This window comes from Asterias rubens, chromosome 21, assembly GCF_902459465.1.
Source record: "Asterias rubens chromosome 21, eAstRub1.3, whole genome shotgun sequence".
NCBI lineage: Eukaryota > Metazoa > Echinodermata > Asteroidea > Forcipulatida > Asteriidae > Asterias > Asterias rubens.
In genome coordinates, this window is record NC_047082.1 from 2,630,558 (window position 1) to 2,657,008 (window position 26,451).

General features: G+C 37.6%; 1 protein-coding gene across 7 annotated transcripts in view; it reads left to right on the forward strand.

Moving 5' to 3' along the window:
* Positions 1-1,355: 1,355 nt before the first annotated feature.
* LOC117304389 (band 4.1-like protein 3) overlaps positions 1,356-26,451 on the forward strand; it is a 63,761-nt gene continuing 38,665 nt past the window's right edge. For 3 of the 7 annotated variants that reach the window (XM_033788812.1, XM_033788816.1, XM_033788815.1), the window contains exons 1-5: positions 1,358-1,480; positions 4,391-4,480; positions 7,097-7,261; positions 13,653-13,757; positions 14,269-14,311. In XM_033788812.1, coding sequence (XP_033644703.1) covers positions 4,406-4,480; positions 7,097-7,261; positions 13,653-13,757; positions 14,269-14,311 — 388 coding nt within the window. In that variant the 5' untranslated portion in view covers positions 1,358-1,480; positions 4,391-4,405. Of the gene's footprint in view, positions 1,481-3,666; positions 3,721-4,390; positions 4,481-7,096; positions 7,262-13,652; positions 13,758-14,268; positions 14,312-26,451 lie in introns of those variants that run through there. The other 4 variants (XM_033788814.1, XM_033788817.1, XM_033788818.1 and 1 more) reach the window with 3 other exon arrangements.

Below are 26,451 nucleotides of genomic sequence, written 5' to 3' on the forward strand. Positions count from 1 at the left end.
TGTATATTCATTAGCAAGCATCTTTGTTGACAGTTTTCCTCAAGTCTTGCAAACAAACTACAGAAATGTTCACTCATAAAATTAGCTGTAACAAACTGCTTTCCTTATCAAGCAAAAGGACCTATGCACAAGTTAAATCCAATAAACCATGGTACTGCACAATAGAGGGCGCTATTCAGATAGACCGTTAAGTTGAAAAAAGCAAACCATTCCAATGCGACTTTGTGAGGTGAGGGCCGATATTATTAGGTGAGTTCACTATAAGTTCTATAGAAAAAATATTAAAAAGTACTACCCAATTAAAAGTTGCCTGTACTATTTTGTGCAATAGTTGCCAATAAATGTTCGGTTCATTTCAACCTAAAAAACTTAAAGCAAGAGACACCAATCATTGTTTGCAAAAAGAAACTTTTGCATCGTTTTTAGGCCTTTTGTTTTAGTTTATGCTCCATGGTTTTTTGTAACAAAAGCTTGGTGTTCTAAAAAATAAATCTTGTTTATTTTTCACACAGACGAATAATACTTTTAATTCTATAGTTTTAAACTGAAGCTTTTTAGTTGAATTGTTGAAGACGGTCGTTTCACACTTGAGCGATAATTATTTTGATGAAACTGAGTGAAAGAAGTTTCAAAGCTACTAAATGAAACTTGAGAAGGGATGCTAGAATTTATATTTCCACTGATCTCATTCCCATAATTTTATTATCTCCTTCATTTTTTAGAATCCAAAACTTGTTTGTTGTTCAGTTGTATACTAGGTGAATATGTTTTTAAATAAATGAAATGAACTAACTTTGCAAAAAATTTAAACCCTTGATGCCAAAGTGGGCCCTCTCTCAGTCAAATTGAGTTTCGGGTGTAGCAGACGACCTCGCCTCGATTGCATTTGAAAAGTGCAAAAACAGCGCAAACCGCGCTTGTTCTGTGTCTAGTTCCCGTCTCGTTCCTCGGGCCCAAACACACTACACCTGTTAAATGGTTTTCAACCTCGTTTTTAATAAGGTCGTTCCCTCCTTACTTTGTTGATGAATTAATCATTCCCTGCATACGAGGTTGTCACCATACAAATAACGTGTGCACAGCATGCACGGATTATTATTGGGGCCGAGCACCAGTCCAGACTCATTTAAAATAAATGCATCCGCATCAACAAGTAGTTCCAAAACGCTGTTTGAAATAATTTCTTTTGAATAAAATGTGTTTAATTTGACTTAATTACTGTAATCAGTTCTCATTTTGAAGCTGTTACTATATTTATGACAGAAAATGTGTATTTTGTTATTTAAATTTTAAAAAAATAAGGTATAGCGGATTGATTTAAATTTGGTGCTGCGGTTTTATTTACCTATCCTTGGCGTTCATATGGCGTTTGGTGTACCAGGCTCTAGACATCCAAAAATGTAAATTGTCTGGAACAATATTACCGTGGAATATACTTGGTTAGCTGCGTTATAAACGCTGGAAATTTACTAATGAAAAGGTAGGAAGTAATGTCTGTCTCACATGTATTTTTTACTCGAATTTTACCTTAATTTTAGGGAGTATTGGGTATTGCATTCTCTGTTTTTAGGTGGGTTGCTGTGCGAGTAGACGCTATGTGTGTGGTGAAAGAATGGGGATTGGTCATTGGGGTTTTGTGTGCATATACATGGCTGGTTTTGCAATGCGGGTAGAATGCATGCACAGTGCATTGTATTTTTGTAGGCTTGCCTGAATCATGCTTTGAGTTGAGCGTGTAGTGCATTCTCTTTTATTTTAAAACCAGCAACCGCGTCCAGCGCTAGATACAGTATACCACTCCATTTTTTGCAAGTTTTTTTTGTACAATTTTTTTTTTTTTGGGGGGGCTTGTCACTGCTTGTTGTTCATTTTCTCTCCTGCCAGTGGCAGTGCTGGTTCGTGAATCGTGTCGTGCAGTGCCCAAAATGCCATGCCTCCTGGCAACGGCAAACGAAGGCGAAGCCAAGAGCTCTCTGGAAAATCAAATGGTTTTGCTGATAATTACTAGTGTAGTAGTGTTGCTAAAAACACTGACTATTTTATAAAGAGGGTAAAATTTACCTTCAAGCGCAGCCATTTCTAGTTGCGATAGCGTAACCCTCCTCTCGACAATAAAGCCACAGTTGATAGGGTTACGACGTATATTTTTATATTAATACATTTTTAAATTTTAATGTGTTTTATGTAGTTGCTACGCACCTCTGAAAAACAGTGTTTCACTGAGAGGTTTCCCCAGGGTAAAGAAGAAATAAATAACTATTCGAAACAACAAACAGGGCGAAATGGTCAATCCTACAATTTTGACAGCTAGTCAACAGATTTGCTCCATTTTTACCACTTTTGAAAACCATGGCACAGCTAGGATTACAAACTTGATCCTCAATGTCTAATCATGGAGGAAGAATCCTTTCATAACACTCAAAACACCATTGAGGAAATAATTTGAAGAAAAAGGACAAAACTTACCAAATCCCGGAGTGAAACAGTGTTTCAGTTTATGTTTGATGCAAAATGCAATCGTTTTAATGGGATTTCAAACAATATATATAAATAAACACCCAAGAAAAATTATTAGATTCGCACACTTCAATCCCGACATTGGAAAACAGTAGAACACATTCCTTGTTCATTGACATGACAAACATTGTTTCTCCGTTTCTCATCATCATCATTTAATTCAAGGGATTTGCACATTATTGAGCTTTTTGAGTTACATGGTTTATGATGTTGTTTACAAGTATAGCAATATGAAGAATACCTGTAACCATGAAGAGTTGCATTTGCTGGTAGAAAAAAAGACATTTACATTTTTTGGCCACAGCAATAAATGATTTTGTTTTTTTGATACATCATGATAATTAATACCGATATGAGTGTCTGCACCAAGTTGTTGCCGTATATATTCTTAGGTGGATGAATTAATTTTCTGAATTGGTGGAAAACACTGCAAATAGATTCTAGCCTGTTCGTCATTTTCCTTTCCAAAGCCTGTTCAAAAGTGTTTGGAAAATGAAAGCATTCCATTAGTCAAAAAGAATGAAAAAGTTAAGTATAACATTTAGTTTAAAGGAACTGTAACTTGAACTTTCAAACAAAACAATTTTGAAATTTCTTTGCATGATGGGCCCCATGCTCTTGAGTTCACATTTGGGGAAAACTGCTAAAATTACCATGGCAGCTTTTATTCCCTAAATATCATATGCCTAGAAGGCAGAGAAAGCGTTCCCAATCGCATCAGTGAGAAAAAAAATGGAGCTTGTATGCACTACACATTAAAGCTAACATGCAGCAGCCTGTGTTGAATGGCATCTGATGGTGTGTGACGGGATATGGTTGAATAGCCACAGGCAACCAGAAATACAGAGATATAGTTGACCTTGAACCTCGTGGGAATTATTGATACATTCAACCTGGGACGATGTAAATTGGCAGCTTGAGAGGGATTGAATAACTGCACTTGGCACAGTACTGTGTGAAAATGATCCTATTATCACGTGGTTAATGTTCAAATTAAAACTGTCAGTGCTCTGGTTTCTGGTTTAAAATTGGAAAATGAAACAGGATATTGTAGAAGGGGACAAAAACTAAATATAGTTGGTGTTTGTTGTGGTTATAAATGACATTGTTTGCAATCAGTTTCACTGTGTGAAATACTGAGTGTTCAGTCAAGTTGTGTATGGCATTCTGCGCTCAAAGAGGAAGTTACAGCAATGTAGTTTGGTAAGAATTGGATTGGATGGTGATTTGCCAGCCAGATTGTGAGTGGTAGCGTCTGAAGACCAGTTTGTAAGGAAGGAACGGATTTAAAGCAGGATTTGGTTAACTGTAATAAGCCTCAATAGGATCATGCGCGCAGTGAATTGTGGGATGGGAGTTTTGGAATAGATTTGTGTACAAAGACTAAGGGGTATAGAGAGACCCTCGCTGACAAATAAGTTGTTGTTTTTTGGGGGGGATTGGTTACATTTAGTATGATGATTAGATTAGAAGACTTTCATGATAATGAAAAATATAATAACCAATCTCCTCTAAAAATCTAAGAAAATAAAAACGTTCATGCAAAACTTGTGATTTGTCTTCAATCATTGCCTCAATCCAATATACTTTGTGCATGCAGGCACCCATGCCGTCTTCTTCCTAAATTTAATTCCCTCAGTGCAGTGCCTTATATTAATGCATGATTCCAAGGCTTAACTAGTGGAGATGGGTGTCTAGACCTATCAATGAACTGGCATACATGCTCAGACAAGTTCTTATTGAAAAGTTTTAGAGTGAGTGAGACCCCCTTTTATGTAAGGTACTTAAGATAGGATTAACTTTTCCCCATAACTGCACAATCAGCTGAGTGCACTCCTTTTAATGATTTCTTCTTCTGTGAATTCTTGTTCAGTTTGCATGACCAAAGATGAGCCAGGATTTTTCCGAGAGTAAAAAGGATATACCATCAGATCAAGATCCAACAGATCAGCAAACTTCACAAGTAAGTAGAACCAGATTTTGTTCAACATTGCTCAACAAAATTACTTACAGTGACTTCCACTCGTTTCCAGAAAGCCCTAGCTATGTGTTTATTGTAATTGGGGCCCAACTTCATAGTTCTTCTTAGAGGAACACGTTGCCCTGGATCGGTCGAGTTGGTCTTTGAAATAGTTTGTAACAGTTTTTTATAAAATGCATATGAGTAGAAAGATGTTGTTAAAGTAGAATACAATGATCCAGACAAACATGCCTTGAAATTGCACGGTTTTCCTTTTACCTCGTCGAATAAAACGGTCGGCCATTTATGGGAGTCAAATTTTTGACTCCCATAAATGGCCGACCGTGTTAGTTCGCACAGTAAAAGGTAAACCACGCAATTTCGAGGCAAACTTGTGTGGATCATTGTATTCTACTTTAATTAACAACATCTTTCCAACCATATGCATTTTATGTGCATTTTATAAAAAAGGGTTACAAACGCTTTTTATAGACCAACTCATCTGATCCAAGGCAGCGTGTTCCTTATAAGCAGAAAACATTGCCTAACAATGTATTGCTTCCCATAAATGACTCGGGATACCAACCAGTCACAAATTGTACATGTGACGTGGTATTTTGGCTTGTAATTCTGTTCCAGTATTTGTAGTGTTGTGCTCTGCTACTTTTTGTTGTGTAAAATCAGCAATATGAAACTAAGTTGTTCTCGAACTCATTCATGTTTTGACATAACTTCTTATGAGAAAAGGCTGTTTTTTGTCACATTACAACAGTTGGAATGTTGATGGGGTAAGTTTAGTTGACATCAAGGCTGAGACCTTTCATATTAATGTAGTGACTGCCATGGTTTTGTGAAACCTCTATTTTATAAATAGTAGCCAAGCAAAAATCCATTTGCCAATAAACCAGATGAAGGTGACCAGCCATAGCACCTGTGGCATCATTGACTAGCTGTGTGTTAAGCAGCTCTATTTAATTTGGCCCTGAGCTGAAAAGCACAAAACAATTCTGCTGTCCTGCAAAAGGGTTATTGGCCGAAAAAGCAAAATTTTTACTGGTCCCCATTTATTTTTCTTTTGAAATTATTTCTTGATAGGCACTGTATAAGGAAGGTTTGTGCCTTTTTTTGCTCAGATATCATAAAATGGTCTACTAAACGTGTTGAAAGCACTGTGTACTACTGGAGGAACCAATATTGAGTCTATGCCCTGAAGCCATACATTTGCATACGTATAAGGCCAACACATAATGGAGTTTTCATTGATGTGTTGTACTTACAATGTACTCATGATCTACCAGGCCTGTATGCTTCGTTTTTGAAAGGGCAAGGGCACCAAGGCATTTTCTCTTTGGTAAAGGGCACTCAATGAGTAAATTTATACTATAGCATTTCAAGGGCACCAAGGCAATGAACAGGGGGCATGGAGGCAATCACCTTCGATGCCTCTGTGAAGTATCAGGCCTGCACACTTTAAGTGTCACAATTCTAAAAAAGGAACAAAAGTAACAGCATGTAATAAATTGCTTTGACATTTTGATCTGTTGAGGTAGATGAAAATTGCAGTGAGTTTTAGACTATTGATTTTTTCCCTGTGGATCTGAAAGGCTTGTAGTGTAGACGCTCAATTGATGATGCAAATACAGCATTGAAATACAACCAAAAACCTTGCCAATGGCTGCTTGTCGATTATCCATATTTTCTTTTAGGCAAAGGGCACCCTATGAGGAAATTGTCAATTTCTACTGGAGCATTTCAAGGGCACCAAGGCAATGGCAAGGGGCAACGGAGGCAATCGCCTCCGTTGCCTCCGTGAAGTATCAGGCCTGATCTACCATTACCTCAAGCACATGTGCTCCTGTAAGATTCTTGTCTGGGTAAAGAGATAGTTATTTATGTAGCTTACAACATGAAGGTTGCTATGTGCTGAATACTAAGGCAATGTTATAAAGAGCTGACATGTTAACCCACATGACTATTCTCCAACCGGATGCAATTGACAAGATGGAGCCGTTTGGTAAAATAATATCAAACGTATCTTACGCTCCTAAACATATTTTTAAAAACATACAATTTCTTCCAGAAGACGATCAGAGCATACTGATCGAAACGTCAAGTTGAAACCAACAGTTCTTTTCAGAACCACCCCAACTCATTAGAGATAGTCATTACATGGTGTTACCGCAAACCTTTCTTTATATTATACAATTTATTATTACTTTTGTTTAACAAAGGGTGCTTAGAGCAGAAGTTGAAAATTTTTGAATGAAGTTTCTTAAAAATTTGAAGAAAAAAACCATGACTGATATTGATAACATAACAGGACTCGAAATAACCTACGGCACACACAGCAATTGCTGTGGTGCACGTTGGAAAGTTCCACTACAAATTAACATTTTCCTCATAGAGTGCCCCTTATCGAAGGAAAGTTGCTGTGCCCCTAACTTAAAGACTGAGTGAAGTTCGAGGCCTGACATAATATGTCAACAAAGACATGGGTTAGGGTTTTCCCCATTTGTTCTTTATTATGGAAGTGTTTCGTTTGCAAAATAAGGTTAGAAATTTTATTGATATTTCATGTTGTTAAGATGTTTGTGATCCGTTATTGTTTAATTTATACAGGAAGCCAGTGAAAGGCAGCCTGCACAACCAACAGGTAGACAGCAGCAGTCCAAGAGAACAAGACCCACTTCCAATTCCCCTGAACGGACTGCGTCCAACTCTGGCAAAATGCAGAGAGTCACTATATTGTTGCTAGATGACACCAAGTTTGAATGCGATGTAGAGGTGAGTCAAAGTTGCTAAGCAAAGAAAGCTCTTGCTTTTCAGAAACTGGTTACCAGCCACAATTCCATAAAGTTTACATTTTTGCAACTGGAGCTCAACTCATTTTTTGCTTAGCAAAGAAGTTTGGGAAGCAGTATTTTCTGCTTAACAGCTTTGTGAAATTGCTTGGGCTCTGGTCCTTTGCAAAGACAGTGGATTAGGGAACAATACTGGGGGGAATTCACCATTGCAATTACCTGTCATTCTTCTCAGGAGAAACCACCCATAACATCTTGATGTGGTTCCCTTGGTCTCTGCTATTGTTCAACACAAAATGGTCCCATTCAGACTTTGGAATGAAGTGCTCGTTACCAAACAAAGCTGAACCTTCCCCATTCATAACAGTTAAAAGTCTTGGACAGAAGTGCAAGTTCTCAAAGTTGGAGCCAAAATTCAAAAGTACAATAGCTGTATTGCACTCTCTCAGTCAAAATTTGTGACAATTTTCAAAGCATGATACGAAGCTGAATACAACTCGGACAAAACTTCAGTCAGTGAAATTGGCCACATCAATGCACCATTGTGTTTCTGATATTTCTAGGTGCCTAGCTGTCTCACTAAGCACAAAAGTTATTTAACACCACATTCATTTCAAACCACACAAGTTTGGAATGTTTCTGGCTGTTTTTGAGAGTTGAATATATCCAATTGCCCTGTCAGATAGAAACTGCATGGTTTTTTCATTAGTTAGGGTTTTCTGTATGAAGTGTGGGTGTGCAATTTAGCTATTATTTGACAAGTTGTAAGTTTCACATTCCGTCCGAATGATTAAAGGCTTAGATGAGATCCCTGTGTGAATGAAACCAGTCAACAATCTCTCGAGACACACCTTAAAATGGACTCCATATTGGAAGACTTGTTGACATAAACCAAATTCTTAAGCAGCTCTTATTGGTGGACTGTTCCATGCACATTGCAATGTTTGCTCATATCCAATGTACACATGTGTGTACATGATGCCAATTATGCCTAAGCTGCTCCTATACTGTGCACAACAAAAGATTGTTTTTAAAACCTTGACCCATTTGCATATACAGCTTGCTCAGACTCTTGGGTAAATAACAAACTCACTCCAGCTGCAGTCTGGATTTGTTTTGCTGTGTACCAACAAATGTAATTTACAATATTTACCTTGAGTTTTTATGTGGCATATTGAACATGACTGGAATTTACGCAGATGTTGTCTACATTAATAATGATGCGTCGTGTTGGCGGGCTTGCCTTAAAATTATTGATGATTTTTGCTTTTTGTTGAACCTTGAACTACATTTGGGTTGATACACAAGTGAACTGAATTGAGATTTTCATTCCGTTAAATTGGGGGAATATAAATATTTTAGAACACTATGTATACAAAGTGGTGCAAAAGTCTTTTTGTTTTTAAAAAGACAAATTCAACAAACAACTTATAGTTGTAATTTTTCCTTTTGTAGTATTTCTGGTGTTAAATGTTTTATAATACATTGAGAGTTAATGTGGAACACTAGAATTAATATACTTTGAGAAAAAGAAATTGTACAACCAAATTATGATGATGAAATACCTGATGGTAGCACGTATTGCACACATTCTATTAAAACTGTACACTTTATATGAGGGTATCTACTTAATACTGTGCAACACACAGCTAAAGAGTATTTTATTATGACAGTGGACAAACAAAGGTAGAAGATAGCACACATATGCTGTAGGCACATGTATGCACTGCAAACATACATCTTTTTAATGAATCCAGGACATGATTGAAGATTTAGTGGTATAGAGAGACACAAACAGAACTGGGTGACTCATAGATAATCCACAATGGCAAAAAACCAAGTGTCTTTATATTAGAGCTGGCACATTACATGCTCAGTGGTGTGTCCATTTTGCTTCATCACTTAGTAGTCAGTGCAAGTCTTGCATCATGTATTTGAACGTTTGGACCCAGTGAAGTGGGCCATTAAATTTTCTTCAAGCGTTTGAGGAGTCCAAGTTTTCCCAAGATGTTTGAATATTTTGAGAGACTTGCTCAGTGTATTACAATGTGCCACAAAAGATCAGATTTGACTCTTTAATGTTTGCAGGCCTGATACTGCACAGAGGCAACACAGTCGTATGCCCCTGTTCATTGCCTTGGTGCCCTTAAGATGCTCCTGTAGAAATTTACAATTTCCTCATAGGGTGCCCATTACAGAGGAGAAAATGCCTTGGTGCCCTAGTACTTTCTAAAATGTAGAGTAGAGACCTGTGTTTGTTCATTCTGATGTGTTTACATACACTGGTTCATTAGAAAATTTGTTATTCCTCAGGATAATTTTTCATTTCAACTTCAGTGTTTGTTTTTAATTAATGTAGACATGCAAACTTGCAAATCTTTTCGTTTGCACAATTGCTTTGTAAACACAAAAGAAGAAAGACCCAAATTCTTGTTGTGGTTTGAATGAAAAGTCCATCCCTAATTCCATAGCACTGCTTATAATTTCATTGTTTGAATGTATACTGTACTCATTATCACCTAATCAATCCAATTGGGAAGAACATTGTAATTAGGAATTGACAAATTAGACTTTGTTTAAACCAGAATGACTAAACCCAGAACCTAGTAGGTTGAACAAACTTTATTATGGAGCATCTGTCACTGTGTATGTGTTGTTCACATAGATCAGGGACGCTCTCATCAAAGCTAATTATATTATATTATGCGCTGTATACTCCAGCCTGTGTATGCAAGACAGCACTGGGTACTAAACACAATATGTGGTCTCATAGTAGGCCTACAGATAAATTGTTGGCTTCAATGCTAGACTTCCAGTGCATCAGTGAAGCAATATTTTCTTTGACTGGGGACAACAATTTTATCTTGCTATGAATTTGTCTCGTGTTGACTGTAATTTGACTCCAGAATTGTTGTTCTATAAACCATAATCTGAAGGCCATTGTTAATTTGTTTTCAAATTTCCTTTAGAATTTGGTTGCATAAACACAGACTAAAAAATTCCTGCAGAATTCAAAGCATTTTGTCAAGTTCTTGACTCTCAATTATCCTGTTTGTTCAAGATTGGTTGTTTGGAAATGATATTTTTGTGCCAAATTATTTTAAATAATGCTCTTAAATAATGTAGGCCTATTCATAAGAGGAAACTCAGAAAGAGATCAATATGATATCAGTACAAACAATAAAATACAAAGTACATTAAAATAAACAATACACATTGCTTTTAAACAATCCTACAAAAGGGAAACGGATGTTGGCACAGTCAGAGCTGCCACATTCCTCCGTGTTTTCAATTGGATGTGTTCTGAAGTAGTTATGATAAACAATCTAGTTAAATAGGGTAGGCACATTAGTTTTTGTTTTCATAGTTGTCATTATTTTAAACTCAGCGCAGAAAGATTGTATTCAAATTTTGGTTTAGTAAAAGGACTCTACCACAGCCATTTGGTGACACAACCAGTAATTGTTTGAAACTTACAGCCAACTTAATATTTGAACACATGAGATGGTGCACTCGTTTGTGTGATGCTGTTTTTGAATGAGCGTTGTTTGCTGGATTAAATACATGTCCACTTAAACTGCTGAGATTAATTCGTGTCATGAGCTTGAGTCGCGATAGGGTAAGAATACATGAAAAATGAGACCTGTCTGGTACAGACAAGAGATTAAAATCACTCAAGCGAACTGCGATTGAAAAGGTCAGATTACTACCAGTGCTGGCATTAGGGCCACTGATTTTCCGTTTCAGAAAAGTGCAAATTCCGTTTGGCAAAAACATGAATTCCGTTTCAGGCACAAAAAATTCCGTTTCATGTTTTTTTAATTAGATAAAAGGTTGTTTAATACCCAGGGACACACTTATAAAAATCAATTTGAGATAAGTTGCACTGTTGACTTCGTAAAATGTTCATTTGAACTGACAAATTTCAAAAAAATACTTTTTTTTATAATTGTGGATTATTTTGTATACTGCTGTTCTAAAAAGGTTGCACTGCGACTGCAGTATCAATGCACATGATGAGATAGACTTGATTCCAAGTCTAAAACTGCAGTTGATTCTCTGCATCAGCCACATTGTAGGCTAATGACAGGAGTGTATCCACAAGAGGGCGCTGTTTCAGCATGATCAAAGACTTGGGAACAAGTCTATGGACGTGACCATTCTCCATCCACAAACAAAATGTCAGCCATTTTGTTTTCGCTTTGGCGACAGAATGTTGACAGTTTACGGTTTTATTTTAGACCTCTCCGAGATGAAAAAACATTGTATGTGTTCTTATAGATCATAGGTAAGCTAGTTTGTGTATTATTGTTGGTAAAAGAGAGGGAGAAAATGCAATTTGGGTGAACAAAAAATGTTTAAAACGTGCCGCGAATAATGCCCTTCGCTTAACCATGTTAACAACGTGTGTACATCATGTGTGTAAACATTGAGGATGGTGTGAAGTAGAACAGAATGATCCACAGTTACGATCTCGTACTTTGTAATGGTCTGATTTCTGATGCCTTTTTAGTTTAACAAAAAGAATCTTAATAAAGAATGCAATTTCAATAGTTTTGGCGTCAAGAAAAAAAAAAAAAAAAAAAAAAATCAAATTTTCTGAAATCCCGTTTTCCGTTTCAAAGGGCGGATTCCGCGAATTCCGTCCGTTTTCCGCGATCGCGGAAAATCAGTGGCCCTATGGCATTGTCAGGCCCTTGCAATGTGATATAACCTAAATTTGCTCCATGCATTTTGGTCATCGATAAGCTTGTCATATTAGACCAGGGTTTGACAAATTGGTATAGGGTCCAAGGTTTTTCTCTGCATTGGTCAGATAGGTGTAAATTTCTGGTAGAATTGTGTGGCGTCAGTTTAGTCAGAACTTTTTACTTTAGTTGTCCAAATCTTTAAAATACCAGGCGATTGCCTCCATGCTCCCTCTCTGGTCATTGCCTTGGTGCCCTTGAAATGCTCCAGTAGAAATTTACAATAACATACATGTAGGGTGCCCTTGCCCTTTTAAAGGCAGTGGACACTATTGGTAATTACTCAAAATAATTATTAGCATAAAACCTTACTTGGTGACGAGTAATGGGGAGAGGTTGATAGTATAAAACATTGTGAGAAACGGCTCCCTCTGAGGTAACATACTTTTCGAGAAAGAAGTAATTTTCCTCGAATTTGATTTCGAGACGTCAGATTTAGAAACTGAGGTCTCGAAATCAAGCATCAGAAAGCACCCAACTTTGTGTGACAAGGGTGTTTTTTCTTGCATTATTATCTCGCAACTTCGATGACCGATTGAGCTCAAATTTTCACAGGTTTGTTATTTCATGCATATGATGAGAGACAGCAAGTGAGAAGACTGGTCTTTGACAATTACCAATAGTGTCCACTGTCTTGAAATTTAAGCGATGCATACATGCATGAATACATGTTTCCATTTTATTTCCTTATTTACATTGCATCTTGGCTCAATGCGGGAATGTGATTTTATATCCGCAAGTAAACTCGTATGATGTCCAGCAGTCTTGTGTTTTCGTTCAAATGTTGACTTTGAGTCTAATAAATATCCTTCAACTCTGCTGAGAATACAAATGAGATTCGTGCTTTGTTACACATCGTAGTCGTTTTTTTTTTTCATTTAAATTCTGGCCATACAAGCTGGCATCTTGTGGACTCCCCCCCCCCCCCCCCCGCCCCTAATTTGAGCGCTGATGTAAATTGGTGCATTTTTTTAAATGATTCCTCTTTTTTAATATACTTTAAGTGGAAGGATTTTGGATTTGACATACACTTTGATACAGGATTGATCAGGCAAAAGACTTAAGTCTTCCAGGTCAACCATCTCCATCAATACGTAGGTCAAGATTGGCAATATTCACAAGACCTAAGCAAAGCAGCGCAGACATAACACAAGTTAGGATGGGCTTTAATACTGTATATGGGCATTTCCATTATGGTCAGTGTGATTTTTTTACACGGTGTAGTGTATGTCGGACCGTGACCTCAGTGCAGGCTCGTTGGGCACAGAGTTTTGCTTGCCCCCACCAGCACTCTCCCACGAAGGCCTCCGATATGCCTAATCTTTCTATTCGTTAGGACTACGATAAACCTCGCTATACATTTTTTTTCTTCTACCATTTTTGAATTAAAATCATGGCTGAGCAGGACTTTAAGTTGAGGTTAAAACCCTAAAACTGAGCTTAAAGCTCAAAATATTTACCGGACCAGAATTGATTTTACAAGACAATTAAATCAGAGAGAACTTTCAAACAAGCTTTTAATTAACTTTATGATGATTGTAAGCTGTTACATGTAGTTGATAATAATAATAGATTATTGAATACTTTGGATTTAAGTTCGGAACTACCATTGTTTATTTTCTGCAGAAACGTTGCAAGGGGCAAGCCATCCTAGACAAGGTATGCCAGCATCTAGACCTAATGGAAAAGGACTACTTTGGTCTGGTCTACAAAGATAACCAGGATGCAAGGGTAAGTGTGCAAGATGATATCCATAGATATGATGAAGGATCAAATACAATATTCCTAGTCTATGACATCAGAGAGTATAGAACTTTTTACACTACTCTACTCACATTATGATCGCCTTACCTGGCCCCACCCCCCCCCCCCCCCCCCCGACGTATTTCGCAAAATTTGCATAGCGTTTTACAGCGTGTTCACAGTAGGTTTACAGCCTGGAGCTGTTCCCATTGGACTTTTGAGATTGTACTGCTATGTTACCGTGGCTGCGTGAAAGTTTTCCGCGGCCTCTTTCGGCCTGTTAGTTTTACATCACGGTCCCAATTTAAATTATATTTGTAATCTACAGAAAAGTCGCGGCATGTAAAAAAAAAAGTCCAATGGGAACACGGCTTAAGTTGATAGTCATATATCTTTGTGCCAAGTCACACCACGTCAGGATTTTTTGAAAAGTTCCCAACTGCCAACTTACAATATTTAAATGTATTCTCCTCCCTTTCTTTTAAATTTTTTATTCTAGACTTGGCTAGATCCAACAAGAGATACAAAGAAGCAGACGAGAAGTAAGTATTATTTTTGAGATTTTCTTGATCAGAATATTGAATTCAGGGACCGTGACAGAGAACACTCTCCAGTTTGAAGGCACAAACTCATTTGGCAGTTGGTCATTGTTAAAAAAAGTAATATCAATTGGAAAGCTTACTTGTTGTTAAGATGGTGATGGTAGTAAGCGTTTAGCTTAGTAAGCAGCCTGCAAATTATTTTGTCTGAAATGCCCCCATTGATTAGGTGGTGTACGTTTGTAAATGCTTAGGCTAGAGATTCCGTCGCTAAACTTGAATAGGTTATTATGTTTTTTGACGAAAATAACCTGACATTGCTTTTGGCCAACAAGTAGACATCGAATTCAGCTGAACTTACAGATATTTTTATTGACAACTTGGCAAGTAAATGAACCTTTTGTTGATAAAAACCAATCTGTGATCGTACCTTTAAACTTCAATCAATATTACCAATTTCAAGGAACTGGAAAACCCTGGATCTGATCATTGGTACCATCCCCCCCTCCCCCAATCATTCCATGTGTTTTATCTCATACCGTTCGTAAGATGCTTTGTTTTAGTGAAGTTTCGTAAAAATGACACACCTCTGATTTAGGCCTATGCAGTGATTTTTCCCCTCTGAATTAAGGATTCATAGAATCTATAGAGAATCTAAAAAAAATATCAAAGGCGCCAGAATCGAAGATAAAAAAACGTGGGCACTTGACGTAGTTGCTTCTGTGCTATTTTGTCTCGCAACGAAAACCCACTGTGACTTCTCAACTAAACGTCAATATTGCTAGAGCGCTCAAGTATACCTTGCTGTCCAAGTCATTTCCTAAATCACTAATTACACACTGGTTTTTATTATCAGGAGATAAAGGTAGCTCCCCTTAATATGATTTTGAGAGCTTCGTGATTCGATCAGACATTTTTCTTGGCATTTTGCCGTAATTCTACACTTGTTATACGATGCCTCTCTGTCTGGTTGTACTGTACCTTGGCGTATCCATTTCACTGCGTACATCTCACCTTTAAAAAGACAGCTAGTTTATTTGTAACATTACCTGATGTGTTTAGCTAGCTGACCACTGTCTTATTGTTCACACATCTTCTCAAAAGAAGAAGTGAAGATGGACATCCAATCCCCCCAAAGACCCTGAGAATTTACTAATTATTTTCTAACCATCCACGTCGGAAGTTATGATTTCATCATAATTTCTCCCAGCCAATAATCATCTTCCTTGACACCTCGGTATTAGAGACCCAATTTCATAGAGCCTCTTAAGCACATAAAGCAGCTAAGCACAGCAACATTATGCTTACCAGATCAAGGTTACCAGCCAATAGGCCATGTCACGTGTACAATTTGTGACTGGTAGCCTGCTCATTTCTGCTGAGCACTGCCTCGGAATTGTTAAGCGATATCTTCTGCTTAAGCAGCCCCATGAAATTGGGCCCTGATTTTGTTGGGTTGGGCGTGAGAGGGTATTGATGCGAGAGGGGCCATACTACACACAAAGTGGGTGCTCACTGTACATGAGTCGGCATACAGGGAACAATTTCGTCCATGGCAAAAAATTGAGACTGAAAACATTTTGTGCACACTAAATGCTAATAATTGAATAGCAAATTGTGATGTTTGAGTTGCAACTGGTACATTTTGTGTAGCATTTTGCTCTGCTATACAAGGCAAATCGTTCTCCATGGCATACCAGGGATTCTGCCATCAAATTGCTGTAGCCTCCCCGATGATGGATTTGTTGCAACTGATTAACCCTAAACCCTGCATACTAATTCCCTCACAGTTCAATTCCTGACTGTGAAGATAGATGGGTAAGGAATGTCAGGGTAGGCTTGAGCAGCTTGTTTCAAACCTTGATAAAAAGTATCCAGTATGAAAGGCATAATTTGCTGTTGAAACATTGGTTTAATGACGACCATCATGCAATTTTTAAGGTCTTCATAAAAAAAATTCTATTCTCAGTGTGAACGGTTTTAAAATTAGCGATTGTGTGTGGGATTGTTGGAGTTGGATGGATGTTCATGAAACTTACTCTTGTTAGCATACGCTTCGATTAGATGGGTTGATAAAGGATACTCAAGTACAAGTTCAGCTTATGTAATGAAGCAGGAACTCTTAGTAAATGTACGGGTACTATATTTTGTTTGTACATAAATCACCCGTAAAGTAAATGTGCACGGAATCTGATGCCCAACCGTGTTTAAAACTACACTTTATAATGACAAATTATGCATGCAATTTGAAGTGAACATGGGCATTCAATGTATGTAATGCGTGTGCATTTACTGATGCAATAGTTGTAGGACATGTATTAATAAACCTGTTTGTCAAGGTTGAGTTAGTTTTTGTAAGGATGACAGCAGTATTGAAATGAAGGTTGTGAGTGACTCACTGTGTGTGAAGTGCAGGGTAGTTAAATTACACCTCCTGGTCCTGGTATATCTATGCTAATATTTTTTCAGTTCTTTCATTGAACTTTGTTTTGTATGCCCCCTCCCCCAATGTAATTCAAGTTCATTTTTTTGTTTTTGCCAGGGTTTGCCCTTAACATTTTTTTAAGTGACTAAGCTAACGGGACTAGTAAGCTTTTCATATTACTGGTCCGTCAGCTTCTGAAACATTCAGTTTAAATTGTTGTCTCTGAAAGCATGGCCCATTTATCGAGCAAATGTTTTCGACTAAAACCTTAGGTTGTTTCTGCCTGTGACCTTTAAGAAGAAATAAATTTCTCCGTTTTACATGACCTGCAACGATTCTTTAGTCAGAGTTGCAATTTTATTTTCGCCAAAGGCTGTTTTCTTTTTCATTTCGCTCTGTACAAATAATAAATCGAGAGCGAGGCTTTAGCTTGGACTCATCACCTGCTTTCTCAGTTGTTTCACACCACTTTTTATTTGGTGAGGGCTTTCTGACACGGAAGGCTCAATTCGTGTAAAACACACTCGGGCCTGTATGCTTCATTTTGGAAAGGGCAAGGGCACCAAGGCATTTTCTCCTTGGTAAAGGGCACTCTATGAGTAAATTTATACTATAGCTTTTCAAGGGCACCAAGGCAATGAACAGGGGGCATGGAGGCAATCACCTTCGATGCCTCTGTGAAGTATCAGGCCTGCATACTTTAAGTGTCACAATTCTAAGAAAGGAACAAAAGTAACAGCATGTAATAAATTGCTTTGACATTTTGATCTGTTGAGGTAGATGAAAATTGCAGTGAGTTTTAGACTATTGATTTTTCCCTGTGGATCTGAAAGGTTTGTAGTGTAGACGCTCAATTGATGATGCAAATACAGCATTGAAATACAACCAAAAACCTTGCCAATGGCTGCTTGTCGATTATCCATATGTTGTGTGAATATTTATTCTTGTAGTAAATGAGCACTTCCGGGCAGAATGATCCAACAGTAAGGCTTTGGTAATCATATTAACTCAATGGGTACACGGGTTTTGGTTCAGTCCTTAAGTGAGCATCGATCAACAGCATCGAGATTTGGAAGGAAGCCGAGGATGTTCATAGATCTATTGAATTAGGTTATCTAAATGCTTTTGTTTTAATGCGGTGAAGTTGTTTGAATAGCAACAGAAACAGGATGTGCCGTATGACATGATTAAACCACTAGGAGATACACCATGCATTGTTTTACAGTTCTACACGTACCAGCCATAGTTACGTTCTTAGTATTAGTTTGACTGCTGAATATTTCAAACCGAGTCCCTTGGTTTTGTTGATTTGTTTTTTAAGAAGTGTTTCTCTCTCTTTTCAAAATGACCAAGATTATCTTGCACAATTTCCTAACTGTAAACGTGGGTGTGATCCCTGGCCATATATGGCAGTTATAGGTTAAATGGCTTCTGACTGTTGCCCCTGAATAAAGTTATTGAAAAAGCCGTTATTAGGTCTGGTTAGCTTAGTTGTTAGAAATACGGAAAATATAGCGCATCTGCCACCCATATCCAACTCGGCCTTCGGCCTCGTTGGATATGGATGGGACGCAGAAGTGCTATATTTTTCTGTATTCCACTCGCGCTTGTGTGATAACTTATATTATCACGACTTACCAGTGTAATGCATTTTTGCGAAAATCATGGCGATATCAAAACTTGTTTCAAAATATTAACAAATACCTCGAAATTCAAGAACTTAACAAGTTAAAAAAATTAACAAAATAAAATTATTTTCCTTCCTACCTACCTGGAATTTCTTTCAGGCTGTTACCGTCAACACAACATTTATTTTGTTTGGCCTTAGGGCTGGATAGGTCAAGTGGTAGAGCGCCAGTATGTTAATCCAGAGGTACCTGGTTCAAATCCCCCCAGATAAAATTGTTCTTTGTTCAACCCAACTTATTTAAAGCCTAGTCAGTTTCCATTGTGGTTTATTTCTTGAATTTTTTTTACATTCAGTTACATGTTTTGGATGGTGTTTAGTCTCTCGGTCAGGAGTCCTTCCATTGTTTTGTCTATTATTGTGAAATTGAGGAAATGGGGAAACCAGCTCTATCCGCTCTCGCTGATCATAAATAGTTTTGTGTAATGAGTAATTGCCTTAGGTACTTCCTCTCAGTGATGGGTGTTACTTGTCAAACAAAGTACGCAAACTTCAACTAGATTATGTGATTTAGTATCAGCTAATGTTTCCTGTTTAAGGACCCTAACTTTTTGGAATGGGACTGCATTATGTTAAATAGAGTCGTAATTGCAATGATTGCAACAGCTGCTGTCTTTTGTGATACAAATTGACGTTAAACTTCCATTTCCTTATATAATAATAATCATAATAGTAATTATAAAGCAACCTACCTAGTAAGCTTAATCACAGCGCTAACAAAAATTAACAAGTCAAGAAAGTATAATAATTAGTTGATAGTCAAATCTACTGCAACAAATTGATTAATGTTGAAGAGATCTGTTTTCATCATCTTCTTGAATTGGCATTTTGATCAAACAGGGTAGACTGTTTCATTACCATGCTGCAGTGTCTGTGAAGGTTCTGTCACCAGCATTGTTTTGGGTTTGTAGAGAAGTCAGACGAAAAGGGTTTGAGCTTGACTGGAGGTTTTGTCTTGAGGAAATTTAACTCAAAATGCAGGATTGCATTCTGGTGACTGGTTGTGAATTTGTAAACCAATATTAAAATGTTGGTAGAGCGCTGGCACGTTAATCTGGAGGTCGATGGTTCAAATCCTGCTCTAGTCAATTTGTTTTGCTCAACCCTGAATCATTAATAACCCAGTCAGTTCTTGTTTGGTTTGTCATTTCAAACAGTAAAAGCAGAACATTTCATACATTTTCAATCAAAGTTTGTTTCTTACTCAAGAATTAATCAATTCTTGAATCTATTCTTAAATCTCTTAGTTGTTGTCAACCGACTTTAAAATATGCAAAGTTAAATAATGACTCCAACAAATCTTGCTGGCTAAGCAAATAAAAACCTTTTTGTGTATTGACCCCCCCCCCCCAAATCGCCTCACTCAATCTTGTTGATATTTTGCATATTTTCATATTTGGCAAGCCGACTCTAAGACTCGTTATGTGGCGTCACACTTTCTGCACATCCCTGTATATCTAATGATTCCATGCCCTTTGGTTCTCATGGATTGATTTAATTAAATTCATTGCTGATTTCCAAACTAGACGCTGTACCTTCGGGCTGCGTTTTACGCCACGGCCATGATTTGCACAGAATTAGCGTTTATGATATACGCAATGGGGAGGGTGGATTATCATAAGATTTTTTAGCCACGCTATATAATCCAGTGATACAATTAACATAGGTGTGCATGTCTACGCACACACAGTCGAGATGTTTTTCACTTGAATTCATGGTAGGGAAATATACTTTTTTATTGGCCTCAAAATAACCAACGGCACCCACAGCAATTGTCGTGGTGCCCTGTGCTTATGCTGTGGTGCCCTTTGCATAGTTCCACTACAAATTTATATTCCCTTATAGAGTGCTTCTTCGTTCCAGATCTAAAATACGGTATTATCATGATGTATGTGCAGGAATCATTTGTAACATGTATAGACAACGATAGGCTAATCTAACTTACAGTTGTAGGGTATCAGCAAGCAACGTACACATTTTACCCTTCCGGCCTCGGTTTGGTTACATTGATCATAATGGAGAATAAACAAGATGGCGGCTGTGATAAAAAGTCTATCATTTCGGGCTTGAAACATCAGAGTTTTGTCTTCTGAAAACAACTCAATACAAAACAAAATGTAAATCCGAAAAAAAATCACCTTAAAAAGATATACAGAAAATTCCGCCCTGTTTCTACAATTGAGAAGAGTTCAAACTTTTCAGAGTTAAGTTTCAATTCCATGCACTGCCAAATAACCATTACTACAATCTGCATTTAACCATTGTATGTTATTGTTGTTGTAAATATAGCCTTTATTTAAAAAGGAAGTTTGAAGTAAATATAAAACACACCCACCCTAGCCTTCATTGAACTATTTATATACTCATGGTTCCATGAAATTAAAAAAATTCTACATGCCACTTGGGTACCTAAGCACTTGATACAGAAGTCTGCTGCAAGATTTGTATTTCTATTTTCTGAACAAACAACATTGTTTTTTTTTGTTTTTTTTCACAAGCTTGGCTCAGGGTCAACTAAATCAATCTACAATTGTAATGAAGAGAAAACATGTTCTGCAGTCCACAAGAATATCAGGTTGCTGGTATGGCTAGCAACAAACAAGTTGTGATTGCTTTGTGAAATGTTTTGGTTGTCTTTGGATATCAGGAACCAATTTCTTGAGCTCCCGGTCGTAATGGCGTTGTTGGCACTTCAGATATTTTTGTTGGTAGGACCGGCTAGAGGAAATAAATAAGTATGCGGTACCACGTTGTCTAGGCTCGGTCAGGTTACAACGTTTCGGGGGTGATGGAAGTCAAATAGGACTTAAAATTTGAGAACGGTCTACACACTGGTACAGGCGTTATAGATTTATGGCTTATTTAATATCTACAGCATGAAGGTGGAAAAACAGAGTTCCTGTCCCTGCCTTCAGAATTTGCCTCAAAACAAACTCATCAATTTGGTGTATGTCGGCCAAGCATAGCAAAGCGGGGCATATATCCGCAGGCAAATAAAGCCAGCCAGTTCGTAGAGCTAGACTGTATTTTTTTCCATTTGCGAATAGAGCTACATAAGTGGGCTCCACTCCCTGTGTTTACTCTTTTTTATTGTATAGCGAGTCCAAAGTCGATGCTTGCACACCTAAAAAAAAAAAAAATAAAAAAAAAAAGAGAAATTTACCAGACTTGGTTTTAGTTGCACATTTAGCATTGTAAACATTTTGTAAATGTTAAATATCGCTGATGACGTCAGTTTCGCTTCTAATTTCTATTGATACTTGCGCAATTTAACATCATGATGAATAACAAACCACTTTGAAACAGTTTATTATGTTCATGTAGAATGTAAAAACTACTTTTTTGTTTTACAAAAATATTATTGAATTGTTATGAAATTATGTATAGTTTTGTCACAAAGTACTAGGACCAAAATTAAAACTTACTAAACTAATCAATTGACGATTTTATTACATGTATTGTTCAACTACATTGTAAAAAATGTTTAAGTCAAATTTACTTTTGCATTTTTTTTTTAAAACCGCTTTGGTCCAACAATAAAAGATATATCAAACTTGCATTAGAACACTTAAAAATAACTTAAAAATGCATTAGTTGAAAGTGAAAGTCACTCATTAAATTCAAGTACAGTATTAGGTAATACGTGTCACTTCCTGTATTGCCAATAAATAAACGATTATTTACTCTATTTAAATTACTTGTATTGTAAACTTGAGTGTGATCCCTATAGCTACATGTCACAGTTAAGGTTGAATGGCTTCTGATAGGGCAATAACCAACATAGGGCTAGATAGCTCAGTTGGTAGAGCGCTTGCTGGTTAATCTGGAGGTTGCAGGTTTAAGTCCCTCTCTTGTCAATTTTTCTTTTTCCCAAGCCAAAACTATTTAGAAATTTACCCAGTCAGTTTCTCTTGTGGTTTATTACTAGAAGCCCTGGGCCGGATTTCACAAAGAGTATGGACTAGTCTTATCTCGAGTTAGGACGAGTTAATCGTCCTAACTTAGGACCAGCCTTGAGTTTTTAATATTCTAAGTTAGGACAGTTAGGACTACATGTAGTCCTAAGTTACGACTAGTCCTAAGTGCTTTGTGAAATCGGCCCCCCTGATATGTTAGAGGTTTCGGTTGAGCCTGGGACAACATTAAAGATAGATATGAAATATGATATGAATATTGTTCTTAATTGTATCCAATTTAAAAATACACGATGATTGTGTTCCATTGGGTATTGGAAACATTAAATAAACACACACATATAACAACAACCACAGATATAATGATAATGATATGCACACATGCTCGAAATGATCACACCCTGATCCGCGTAGATCGCGTCAGACTTATTCCACATCTCATACATATGCGTCATCTACACTCCACCATCCCTTTCTGCTTGCCACACTGATGAACATTATACCCTCAAGGGCTCATACCGTCCCTGTCTACTACACTAGCAGACAGCACTACGAAGCGAAGTCCAGGGGCGTAGCCTTTGCACTGTGCACACATACAAATACGCTTCATTGAATATGTTTTCATGGATATAACACAGCCTGGTGGTAGGGTATTATCAATGACTATAAATACGCATAGCCTTAGTGTGAGGTGCACGGTGTGGTTTACAGCATTCATGATCATAGCGTTGACACATGGACCATATTTTTATGCTTAACGATTTGAAGGGTCCCAGTATACAGATATTGTAATTGACATATATTTGAGTTATTGGTTGTAGACCCAACTGGTCCAGGGACCACACATATTTCTGCCATATGTCTGTTGATGGCTTATTCAAGGGAGTTAATCATAAAACAAAAAATCATAACAATTTTGAAAATCAGCCCTAGTTATTTTTGCCCGAGTGGAGAGTTTGTGCTTTAGACTGTAAACATGGTTAATTTATTTCAGTTTTTACGGCCCTAATCCTTTTGACAACATAACCAGCGCCATCATTATGCAGGTTTCGAAATAACCCTTGTCACCCACAGCAATTATCGTGGTGCCTTGTGCTTTTGCTGTGGTGCCCTTTGTTAAGTTCCATCATAAATTTACATTTTCTTCATTTGCTTCTGGCCCCTGGTCTTTGTGCCCCTTGAAATGCTCAACTAGAAATTTACATTTTTCTGATAGAGATGCTCTTTATCTAAGCAAAATCCCTTTGAAGGATTTCATTTTGTTTGCATTCGACCAGAAAATGTTGATTAAAACATTTCTGCTTAGCAGCAATTAGCAGGATACCAGTCACAGATGTTACATGTGAGATGGTATTTTGACTGGTATGCATGTTCTGGTAAGCATTATTTTGTTGTGCTTAGCTACTTTTTGAGCTTAAGCAACTTGATGAAATTGGGTCCAGGGGACGGGAGGATTTGAAGATGGTCATCAAGCAACCCAATCTTATTCTGTATTTTTGTTGCTGCTTTCTTGGGATTACCAACAAAGACATGTTGTGCTTGTATGTAATAGGTTGCTCAAACGACATGAAGATGCTGAAATGAGGCAAAGGGTTCACACACAGTTCACGCACAGCTTGTCTTAACTACTTACTCCTACTAGCGTACGCACTTGCGCCGGAGGGTTTCTTGTTTTACACCGGTGTATATTTTCTTTTTAAATAGCCTAAGATTTCTTGATGGTCATCTGGAAGCCATTAAACAGCCAATAGCTTTTCCATGAAATGCTCACCACATCAATCTCAATAACTCGTTGTTGATGTTTCAAGTGCATTGAATATGTCTTGAGATTTTGTGAAAACCTCTTTAAGGAATTTCTTACTATTGTAAGTGTATCGTCTGTGAGGCATGTACAGTGAATTCATAAAATGATAATGGCTGAGACTCACAGATCCACATCAAGGATGCATACTTCCATGTACCTCAAGACTTTATCGGTTTTTATGAGCCATACTTGACATTTTTCGTTGGCGTGAGAAAGACATCCTGCATGTACCCTGATGATCTTCCTCATAGAGATGTACAGGATTTGTAGATTTGACATCGGAGCTGAGGAATCTGAAAGGGAGCTCATGTTAATGTATTGAGGAAGATACATGGAGCGTACAAAGATAGGCAGTGAGTTTTGTAATCTGGATCTGTCAACGTGTGGCACATCAACCTTCTAACCTTCAAACTCTTACAAGATTGGTTTAGGCCTGATCCTCTGGCCATTGCCATGGTGCCCTTAAAATGCTACGATAGAAATTTACAATTTCCTCATAGGGTGCCCTTTACCAAAGAGAAAAGGTCTTGGTGCCCTTGCCCTCTCAAAAACCATGGGTAAATGTCTGTTGGTTTTTCCTGGTTGGTGCTTTGCATATTTTATTTCTTGCCAGATTCCATTATACATGGACATTTGGACAGGGCTCTAATTTTGGGAAAATCCACAGACTTAATAGAGGATCGCAGAACTTGTAGCACAGAATCTTTACTGGACTGGGATTGTATTTATAAGACCAGAATTAAAATGAAAAGAGACTAGAATAAAATTGAGAAAATATAAATTAGCTGTTGCAAACAACTTACATACGTACCAACCAACCGTGTTATAATGGCAAAAAATAGTTAATGGCCTGGCGTAGATTTAAAACGAGAACCAGTTTTATCTTAACTGTTTCTTTTGAAGAAAAAAAATCACTAGAAAAAAAAACACGAAGAGAAGATTTGTCTCTTCTGTTTTATGGATGATACTCAGCAGCATCGAGTGATATTTGAGCAATCTCAACATTTGAACATCATTCCTTTGAGACAAGATATTGAATTGAAACACAACAAGACCACTAGACTCGTCCTGTCTTGAGCTTACTGGACTGACACTGAAATCATTGGTCCTGTGTAAAATTCCCCCCCCCCCCCCCCCCCCCCCCCCCGATGGATAGTTGAGGGGAGAGATTTGGGATGAGTTTTACAGCAAGGTATTTACACCTGGAAATTGTTTGAGTTTCAAAATGTTTATTTTTTTAAATTTTCGAAATGATTTTTTTTTGGGTTGAACAAAGAATTGACTAGAGTGGGATTCGAACCATCAACCTCCGGATTAACGTGCCAGCGCTCTACCAACTGAGCTATCTAGCCCTATATTGGCGGTGTCCCTAGTTTGTCAATATTTTTGTGCCCCTATTTTGTCAATATCTTTGTTCAGGGGGGCCATATCTTTGTTCGGGGTGTATTTTTAAAAATTTTCCTGAATGTAAATTTGAATCTGACATGGCTTGTAAGTGTATGAAGCAACAGCCACCTTTGCTCGGTCAGTTATCTCCATGGTTGGACCTAACACCCAAGTGTTTATCATTAGAAGGGTATCGCTGGCTTTCTATTGCAAATGAAACATTTGATGTAAACATCAGAGCAACGTGAATTTGCTGGCCCTTCAAGTGTGTGTGTAGAATTGACTGCCAAGTAGTCTGCGCAGGAGAGTTTGCTATGGGTCTAAACCCATGCTGAATACTGATGAGGCCGAAGACAGACGAGCTTGAGAGGGTATTAACGGTCGGGTCTAATGAGAAATTTTTTCCATGAGGTTGAGTTCATCTTGTTCCCCGTCTGCAATAACAATGGTGAATACTGATTGTCGATAGACCAAAAAGGGGTCAGGCTAATTTTGCCCTTCCGTTCCTCACTTTCAGACATTGTGTAAGAAAAACACACAAGATAGATGAACTACATGTAGGAAAGGCTTGCAGACATACACTGTACTTTTCTGATACATTTATACATGAGAGTACAGTCAATAAGTCGAATGTACTTAAATTGATTTGCCTTGAGTGGTTGGAACAGTTTCTTGTTCATGATTTTGTATCCTACTGTGAAATCCTCTCAGCTTTTGTCTGTCAATTTCCATAGATGCAGGTCCAATATGCATCCTCTTTATTTAGGTTAGAATTCACTTGTTAAGGGAGGATTCTAGAAAGCACAGAGTATAGACGATGTGACCTGTGACATCCATGTTTACAATAGAGCCACCAAGCCTGGGCTTCCTGCTGGCACGATTTGTACACAGCCTAATGGAAGGAAACATAAAATCTTATATTTTATG